Source organism: Oncorhynchus gorbuscha, linkage group LG14, assembly GCF_021184085.1.
Source record: "Oncorhynchus gorbuscha isolate QuinsamMale2020 ecotype Even-year linkage group LG14, OgorEven_v1.0, whole genome shotgun sequence".
Classification (NCBI taxonomy): Eukaryota; Metazoa; Chordata; class Actinopteri; order Salmoniformes; family Salmonidae; genus Oncorhynchus; species Oncorhynchus gorbuscha.
The window spans coordinates 20,835,390-20,845,417 of NC_060186.1; the positions used below are offsets into that span (position 1 = coordinate 20,835,390).

Consider the following 10,028-nt stretch of genomic DNA (forward strand, 5'->3'; position numbering starts at 1 on the left):
CTATAGTCAATTAAATCTCATTATGATAAACTGTGTTTAGTGTGATAGCAAAACACTGCATGTGACAGTGTGACAGGCATTCTCAGAGTGTGTGGGGCTGATATTATAGGCATGTCAAGTCTAAAAATATCCCATTACTCCTGCAAACACCAACATAAAAGTTAGTTTGCAGCCAACAAACCTTCGGAGACTGGGACTTTCACTGGAGATTTTGACAGGTAAGACTGGAGTTGCCCGTTCATTCGGATATTTGATAGCGACGAAGGTGCTTTAAAACCTTTTAATTTGTCATTGCAATGACATTCCTGTCTGCATGCCTATAGTTTAGGATGTGTCTGTTGATCTATGCAGACTGCAGTGACATGAGTCATTTGGGGGAGACTGGTAGCCTAGTGGTTAGAGCGTAGGGCCAGTTAACCCAAAGGTTGCTAGATCGAGGGGGCAGCAGGTAGCTTAGTGGGTAGGTTGCTAGATCGAGGGGGCAGCAGGTAGCTTAGTGGGTAGGTTGCTAGATCGAGGGGGCAGCAGGTAGCTTAGTGGGTAGGTTGCTAGATCGAATCCCCGAGCTGAAGGTAAAAATCTGTTGTTCTACCTCTGAACAAGGCAGTTAACCCACTGTAGGCTGACATTGTAAATAAGAATTTGTTCTTAACTGACTTGCCTAGTTAAATCAATAAAATAGTATTGAGGTTCATGGTAAGCTTTTGGTAACTCTTTTTTTGATTTCTCTGTAGGAATGGAGGACATCGATAGATGTGAGGAGGAGCTTATTGACTATGCCATTCGAGAGAGTATTCGAGATTTATCAATAGACAGGTATTCAGAAAATGGAGAGAATTACGTTCATGTATTATTCGCACATCCCGCAATAAGTTTGTCACCGCTCCCTGACTTTGTTTACCCATATCTCAACAGCATGCCAACAGTCAGTGGTGACTATCTGTGGATAGTGACTGCCATCGAGCAAGGTAGGACTATCCCTCACCGACAGTGCCTTTCAAACTGCCCTAGCCCAAACCTTGCCCTTAAGCTATTAACCCTAACCCTAGCTTTATGTCCACATCAGGGTTCAACCCTAACCCTAGCTTTATGTCCACATCAGGTTTCAACCCTAACCTTAGCTTTATGTCCACATCAGGGTTCAATCCTAACCCTAGCTTTATGTCCACATCAGGGTTCAACCCTAACCCTAGCTTTATGTCCACATCAGGGTTCAACCCTAACCCTAGCTTTATGTCCACATCAGGTTTCAACCCTAACCTTAGCTTTATGTCCACATCAGGGTTCAAACCTAACCCTAGCTTTATGTCCACATCAGGTTTCAACCCTAACCCTAGCTTTATTTCCACATCAGGGTTCAACCCTAACCCTAGCTGTATGTCCACATCAGGGTTCAACCCTAACCCTAGCCATAACGCTAGCCATAATCCTAACGTAGGGTTCTGTGTGGTGTCTCTCCCTAGGTGATGTGTGTACCCTGCAGGAGCTGTCTGGGTTGCAGGCTTTCACAGAGAGGGACATCAGAGGGTGGCTTCCCCTACACAGAGCCGCTGTGCAGTCCCAGGAACAGGTCTTGGATCAGGTCCTGCTGGGTGAGAGGCCCACATACCACCAGCAGTACCTCACAACTAGTACCTGAAATACCCGTAGCCACTTACAGTACTGCTTCTATAACACGTGTTTAATTCCCATTACTTTTGTGTGTGTGACCCTGCAGCTTCCTGTGATGTGACTGTGGATGATGTGACTGCAGACGGGGACACAGCGTTGATTCTGGCTGCTCAGGAGGGTCTGCTGGAGAATGTCAGGATTCTACTGCGGCATGGAGCATCTCCACACAAAACCAACAGCCTGAATGAGTCCCCACTGCTGCTTGGTACACGCACAGTCATATATATATACACACACACACACACACACACACACACACACACACACACACACACACACACACACACACACACACACACACACACACACACACACACACACACACACACACACACACACACACACACACACACACACACACACACACACACACACACACACACACACACACACACACACAGTACTGTATTCAAGCACAATGTCGTCACTCAATCAAGCATGCAAGTTCTGTTTTGTTATGTGTCGTCCTGTGTTGATGTGTGTTAGCGGTGAGACAGGGATCATATGACATGGTGTCCACTCTGATCAATTGTGGGGCCTTCGTGGAACAGGTGTGTCTGAAGAAGTGGATGGCCATTCACGAGGCAGCCAAGGTGAGTTTGAGTTACACCTGTAGTCTTGTTTATATTTCTTCTTCAGCCGTATACCCTATCATCAAGGTCCAGGAATGCCAAAACATGTCATAAAAACAACGTTTTATTGTAATTCCCTTCTCCTTAAAAAGTGTGTGTTATCTTGCCAGGTGGGCTGCAGTGCCATCCTGGTGCTTCTGCTGAGACATGGGGCTAAGGTGACAGCTGTAGATGGGCACAATGTCACCCCGCTGGGCATCGCAGCAGAGTACGCCCATGCCGAGGTCCTGGATATACTCATAAAGAACGGTACGAGCCAATCAGAGGCCTTAGATTGTCCTTGATGAATAATGTAAACATTTTAAACGTATTGTCATACCAAAAGGCAAATAAACATTCTCGAAGAACAGCCAAAAAGACATTTACAAGGAACTGAAAAATAGTTGATATCAACTGATTGTTCATATCAGTTTCCATAAATGTTTGGCTTGAACACAAGTCTACAGGACTACAGTAGGGTTAATCGTCCTCCTTTCCCACCAGGTGGCGACGTGAACGCCCAGGCATATAACGGAGACACTGTTCTGTACGATGCAGCCGGCTCAGGGAACCTGGACTGCATATACCTCCTCCTGCAAGCTGGAGCCAACCCTAACATTGCCAGTCTGGCCTGCCAGCTGCCCATACACAGAGCCGCCTATGAGGGACACATCCTGTGAGTGGCTGACTCTTACTACGCGGTCCTCTGTAGCTCAGCTGGTAGAGCATGACGCTTGCAACGCCAGAACTGTGTTTCGATTCCCAGAACGTAGATGATCCCCTATGTAAAATGTATGCACATAATGACTGTAAAATTGCTTTGTGTGAAAGTGTCTGCTAAATGGCATATATAACAGTCTAGAACAGGGATGCCAAGAACAACTACTGGAAAGCATGCTGGTCTTTGTGGAAATCAATTGATCAAGACATCGGCTAGAGAGTTATCTGATTATCCAGTTCTTGGAAAGTGTTGCCCCTGAGGAATTATCCATCCCTGGGTCTAGAAGCAGTTGTTCAGGTCATAGTCTAGATCCTGTTTCAACAACATAATCAATAGTGCTGGTATAATCAACAATCTGATCTATGATGCTGTGTTTGTCCCAGTGCTCTGAGGACCTTCATCCCCATCACCACTAAGAGGGCCATCCGTCTGTCTGGCCAGAGCCCAGTCCACTCTGCAGCAGATGGCGGCCATGTTGACTGTCTGGAGCTGCTCATAGAAAAAGGTTTCGATGTCAACACTCAGCTGGACGTACACATCTCAGGTACAATCCATGGACATACCCAGGTAGTACAATTGGGCAAACACATGGACACATAATCTATTTCATAAGGGAGCCCTGCTCAAGAGGAAGGTGCTTGTAACTTCGGAGTTGTGAGGTTGATTCCTGTGTGGGCCAATGGGGGCCCTCTGGAGGTCAAGGCCCCTGGGTACGTGCCCTTAACTTACACGCTGTCTAGACTATCTAAAAAAAGAAATGTTGACATGGGCTAATTGAGTGACTGACATTACAAGAGAAAATCTGCCGATGTACAACCACATTTCAAAATGGCACATTGTGTATTCTACTATTCTAACTCTCAACCCGACTGAGTTCCTAGGATGTTTTGGATAATTGAGCATGTTTTTATTACTGTGTTACCAGAGAGCTACGGGGACATGAGGCGGAGTCCACTCTACTTCGCCGTATCCAACAGTGATATCACCTGCACAGAGATGCTGCTGGCCGCCGGGGCCAAAACTGACCTGGACCCGCTACGCTGCTTTCTTGTGGCTGTACGCGCTGGGAGGTATGAGACTGTATCTGTATGGGTAACTCAAGACCATGTTAGACCACTGAACTAAGCCGACAGTAGGTGTTAGCTTTGGGATAACACAATTCTTAATGTCTCCCTCGGGGAAGGATATTCCTCACTTGAGAGTAGTCCGTGTTTCACCAACTACCTCTGCAATAGCTACAGTGCATTCGGAGAATATTCAGATCCCTTGACATTTTACGTTACGGCCTTATTCTAAAATGGATTAAATTGCCCCCCCCCCCCCTTAATCTACACACAATACTCCATAATGACAAAACACAAACACTTTTTTTTAGAAATTTTTGCAAATGTATTAAAAATAAAAAACTGAAATGTCAAATTTACAAAAGTATTCAGACCCTTTATTTTGTTGAAGCACCTTTGGTGCGATTACAGCCTTAAGTGTTCTTGGGTATGACGCTACAAACTTGGCACACCTGAATTTGGGGAGTTTCTCCCATTCTTCTCTGTATATCCCCTCAAGCTCTGTCAGGTTAGGTGGGGAGTGTAGCTGTACAGATAATTTCAGGTCTCTCCAGAGATGTTCGACCGGGTTCAAGCCCGGGCTCTGGCTGGGCCTCTCAAGGACATTCAGAGACTTGTCCCGAAGCCACTTCTGCGTTGACTTGGCTGTGTGCTTAGGGTTGTTGTCCCCTTGGAATGTGAACCTTCACCCCAGTCTGAGGTCCTTAGTGCTCTGGAGCAGGTTTTCATCAAGTATCTCTCTATACTTGGCTCCGTTCATATTTCTGCCAACCCTGACTAGTCTCCCAGTCTCTTCCGCTGAAAAACATCCCCGCAGCATGATGCTGCCACCACCATGCTTCACCATAGGGATGGTGTCAGGTTTTCTCCAGACATGATGCTTGGCATTCAGGCCATAGAGTTCAATCTTGGTTTCATCAGACCAGATAATCTTGTTTCTCATGGTCTGAGAGTCTTAAGTGCCTTTTGGCAAATTCCAAGCGGGATGTCAGGTGCCTTTTACTGAGAAGTGGCTTCTGTCTGGTCACTCTACCATAAAGACCTGATTGGTGGAGTGCTGCAGAGATGGTTTTCCTTCTAGAAGGTTCTTCCATCCCCACAGAGGAACTCTGGAGCTCTGTCAGAGTGACCATTGGGTTCATGGTCACCTCTCCAAGGCCCTTCTCCCCCGATTGCTCAGTTTGGCTGGGCGGCCAGCTCTAGGAAGAGTTTTGGTGGTTCCAAACTTCTTCCATTTAAGAACGATGGAGGCCACTGTGTTCTTGGGGTCCTTCAATGCTGCAGAAAGGTTTTGGTGTGTTGACACAATCCTGTCTCGGAGCTCTATGGACAACTCCTCCGACCTTATTGCTTGATTTTCGCTCTGACAACTGTGTGACTTATATAGACAGGTGTGTGCCTCTCCAAATCATGTCCAATCAATTGAATTTACCACAAATTGTAGAAACATCTCAAGGATGATCATTGGAAACAGGTTGCACCTGAGCTCAATTTCGAGTCTCATAGCAAAGGGTCTGAATACTTACAGTATGTAAATAAAGTATTTTACAGTGTTTCTGCTTTGTCATTATGGGGTATTGTGTGTAGATTGATGAGGGGGGGGGCATTTTAATACATTTTAGAATAAGGCTGTGACGTAACAAAATGTGGAAAAAGTCAAGGAGTCTGAATACTTTCCAGATGCACTGTATAAATGAAACTGAATAGAACACAGCAGTGACATCACCAACTTGTATATATTGGAACAGTTTGTTGGCTCCCATGCTAGGTCCGATGAATTTGTTTATTTTTTAAAGCTTCCTTTTTGTAATTATGACGTTGTCTTAACCTTTTATCTTCAACCCAGCTCCCATATATTTCCTACTTCCTGGTCTCTTCTATGACATCACCTGTCTAACCCTATCCCATCCCACCCCAGGTATGAGCTGGTGCGTCTGCTATTGTCCCGGGGTGCCGAAGTCAACTGCTACTTCAGAATGATCAGTGACACACTGTTTCCCACCGCGTTGCAGTACTGTCTCAGAGATCACATGATTCTGCGCCTGCTGCTCAACAACGGCTACGACATAGAGAAGTGCTTCCTGTGTAACCACGGCAACGGACAGGATATGGACTGCGACTCCTGGGTCGACTACCAACATAACCATAGAAGAACTTTATTTTATAACCAGGACTACAGAGCCTCGGTAAGTCATGTAGACTTATTTCTGGCCTATTCCAGTACAACAGGAGTAGGCCCCCAATCTTTGATTTAGAATACAGGAAGTAGGCAAGTCCTGGTTCTGGAGGAAGACAGGTTCTGTGTTTTTGTTCTCGGCTGGAGCTAAAGCCTGCGCACACTGTGGTCCTCTATGACCAGGGTTGGCCGCCACTGATGTAGAATGTGTTGGTCTAACTTAGAACATAACAGCAAGTGTAGCTAATACCTTGTCCAGTTCCACTGCGTGTCCTTCTGATGTCAGTCTCGCTGTCCTGTTCGCTCTCTGCTCCAGTTCTGTGAAATCATCTCCCTGTCGTCGGTGGTCAACCTGGCGGGGAGTGTGGTACGGATGCTTCTGGACTACGTCAGACACCCACGTATCTGCCCCAACCTCCTACGGGTCCTGGAGAAACAGAAAGAGTGGCCAGACATCTGTGACATTCTGGGTAAGGCAGCAATCATTGCTAATAAACAATAGTAGTGGACAGAAAACAGTGGGAATGGAAAGACTGAAATATCTTACAGATCAACTCTCCATCATCATGAACAGAATAACCTGACTTTTTGTGTGTGTGTGTGTGTGTGCCCGTCCATGTGTGTGTATCCCCAGACAACCCTCGGTCCCTGCAGCACCAATGTCGTTTGGTCATTCGGAGACAGATGACCCCTAGAAGACTGAATGACCCACAGGTCATGGCTACCGTCCCGTTTCCCCCGACACTCAAACACTACCTCACCTACAGGGAGTACGACGAGTATGGTGGGTTGGAAGCCTCACACTCATAACTGGACTATAATCAATGAAAACATGTTTAGAAGAACAAAAAGTCATCCTGTTCTGTGCATAACTGATCAATCACATTACGCTCTTTCTCGTGAATAATGCATCAGCTCATATACTTATGCTTATATGAAGTATGGCAAGTGTTCTTGTGATGTAATGTTTGTAATAACTACAATTCTTTTCACACTGATTCATGTTCTCTGAATTGTGCCAATTGTACTTATCATAGTACTGCTACTTCTACTAGACTGCATCCTTTAGACCGCACAGCTGTGCAGCATGGTACAGTGCATGTAGTGTGATGTACTCTTCAAGATCTCCCCATGGGAAGAGCAGGTTAGGTCTAAAAAATAACTCTCTGAGAGCTCATTCAGTTTATAAGTGGGGCTAAACACTCACGGAACACTGGTCTGAATGACTCTGCTGCAATGGACTGTTGACTTTTACAGTGACCCTGACACCTACCTGACTCATAAGACCAGGGTTTAAATCTAGAGAGACCTAGATCTAGACAACATCTCATCCATATTATACCCTCAAAGTTCTGGGAACGAGTTGTGTTGTCACTAGCCCCGTGACTGTTGCTAACATGCATTCTTTGTCCTGGTCTTGTCCACATTCTGATTGTGCCCACATTTTTAGACGGGTGTAGAAGATTAAAAGACGCATTGTGATCTGATTGTGATCAGATTTCTCTGACAACCTCCGGAGGTAGTCAGGCTTGCAAGTGTAGACAGATATGGACAGTGAAACCATTTAAATCATCATTATCCAGCACTCTAAAATCCTTGACAAGTTGGAGCATTGACTTATGGCATCAATATGAGTCTTAAAATAAATAAATACACATGATTTTTGAAAGAATGTCTAAAAATGTGACTGTTGACAAGATCAGGACAGGATGCATGTTTGCAGCAGGTAAAAACAAGGTTACTGAGACCTGTTGGGTGTACAACAAACTAGAATCAATGAGTTAGCCAGCTAACTTTGATAAACAACCACAAATAACTATTAATTTCCAAGCTTATTTCAAGCTTTTTTTAAATACATTTTTTTTTAAAGAAGTTATTTCAGAATATTTAGGAGTTAGCTGGCTAACTCAATGATCCTGCTTTGTAGTACAACCCTCAGCTCAACTCATCCTGGAACACAGAGAGCATATGAGGCAAATCTCGTAACATTCCCCAAATACATGTTAGGATTTCATCCATTTTCCCAAAGCAAAGTTGAGTAACCCTAAAACACCATTGGGTGGCAATGTTACAATCGGCATCCACGCATATGACTATAGTCCTATGCACTGTGCAGTGCCTGGTATCCTCCACTCCAACCAAGCCTTGGGCCTTTACAGTAGCAGAACAACAATTGCTGTATTCAGATCATATCATGAAATGTTTAAACTGAATAACACCCCAGTTAACTGACTGAACCAAACGTTGGTTCTGCTGTTGTGAAGGCACAGCTAGCAGAGTTCACAGCTAGCGGAGTTCTAGCGTTGCCAGACTGTTGTTGTTATCTGAACAGCAGCATTCCTGCCCTGTCAACACCAGCCTAACGCTCATCGAGACACAGTGGAGTGGACACTGTATTCCTACCCACTAGTCATACCATAGACCAGGGCTCTCCAACCCTATTCCTGGAGAGCTAACTTCCTTGAGGCTTTTGCTCTAATCCCCGTTTTATATAAAGCTAACTTCCTGGAGGCTTTTGCTCTAATCCCTGTTTTATCTAAAGCTAGCCTCCTGGAGGATTTTGCTCTAATCCCTGTTTTATCTAAAGCTAACTTCCTGGAGGATTTTGCTCTAACCCCTGTTTTATCTAATGCTAACTTACTGGAGGCTCTTGCTCTAATCCCCATTTTATCTAACCTGATTCACCAGCTGATTATTAGAATCATGTGAGCTCGATTTGTTATTTTGTATTTTATTAGGTCCCCAATAGCTGTTGTGAAAGCAGCAGCTACTCCTCCTGGGGTCCACACAAAACATGAAACATGACATAACATTCATAAACAGCTCAAGGTCAGAACTACATGCCTTTTAAAAATGGCAAACATACTGTAGCCTACACATCAATACATACACACAAACTATCTAGGTCAAAAAGGGGAGATGCGTTGTGCCGTGAGGTGTTGCTTTATCTGTTTTTTGAAACCAGGTTTGCTGTTCATTTGAGCAATATGAGATGGAAAGCTGTTCCGTGCAATAATGGTTCCCTATAATACTGTACGCTTTCTTGAATTTGTTCTGGATTTGGGGACTGTGAAAAGACCCCTGGTGGCATGTCTGGTGGGGTAAGTGTGTGTGTCAGAGCAGTGTGTAAATTGACTACGCAAACAATTTGGGATTTTCAACCACGTTTCTTATAAAAATAAGTGATGCAGTCAGTCTCTCCTCAACTCTTAGCCAAGAGAGACTGGCATACATACTATTTATATTATCCCTCTGGTGAAGAGCAAGATGAAGAATAAGATGTGCCGCTCTGTTCAGGGCCAAACGGCAGCTTATTACCTAGGTATTTTGCAGCACTTGACCACGACTGGACAATAATCAAGAGGAGACTAAACTTGACTCTGCAGGACTTGCTTTTTGGAATATGGTGTCAAAAAAGCAGAGCATCGCTTTAGTACGGCCAGACCTCTCCCCATCTTTACAACCATTGAATCTACATGTTTTGACCATGACAGTGTACAATCTAAGGTAACACCAAGTCATTTAGTCTCCTCAACTTGTTCAACAGCCACACAATTCATTACCAGATTCAGCTGATGTCTAGAGCTTAGGGAATGATTTGTGCCAAATACAATGATCTTAGTTTTAGAGATGTTCAGGACCGGTTTATTACTGGCCACCCATGACAAAACTGACTGCAACTCTTTGTTAAAGGTTTAAGTGACTTTATTAGCTGTGGTTGCTGACACGTACACTACCGTTCTAAAGTTTGGGGTCACTTAGAAATGTCCTTGTTTTTGAAAGAA

At 44.7% G+C, this 10,028-nt stretch overlaps 1 protein-coding gene across 3 annotated transcripts; it reads left to right on the forward strand.

The window, feature by feature from the left end:
- The first annotated feature begins 153 nt into the window (after positions 1 to 153).
- On the forward strand, positions 154 to 9,692 carry LOC123994623 (ankyrin repeat and SOCS box protein 15-like). Of its 3 annotated transcripts, XM_046297456.1 has the most exons (13): positions 462 to 572; positions 735 to 816; positions 916 to 968; positions 1,464 to 1,592; positions 1,718 to 1,876; positions 2,158 to 2,264; positions 2,414 to 2,552; positions 2,787 to 2,958; positions 3,387 to 3,547; positions 3,929 to 4,073; positions 5,986 to 6,253; positions 6,560 to 6,713; positions 6,878 to 9,692. In XM_046297456.1, exons 2-13 carry the CDS (start codon positions 737 to 739, stop codon positions 7,051 to 7,053), a joined length of 1,743 nt encoding a protein of 580 aa, XP_046153412.1. In that variant the 5' UTR covers positions 462 to 572; positions 735 to 736; the 3' UTR covers positions 7,054 to 9,692. The 3 variants fall into 3 exon arrangements, with proteins under 3 accessions (XP_046153410.1, XP_046153412.1, XP_046153411.1); XM_046297454.1 differs by lacking the exon at positions 462 to 572 and adding an exon at positions 154 to 218 and having other exon boundaries at positions 735 to 968; XM_046297455.1 differs by having other exon boundaries at positions 735 to 968.
- The last annotated feature ends 336 nt before the right edge of the window (positions 9,693 to 10,028 follow it).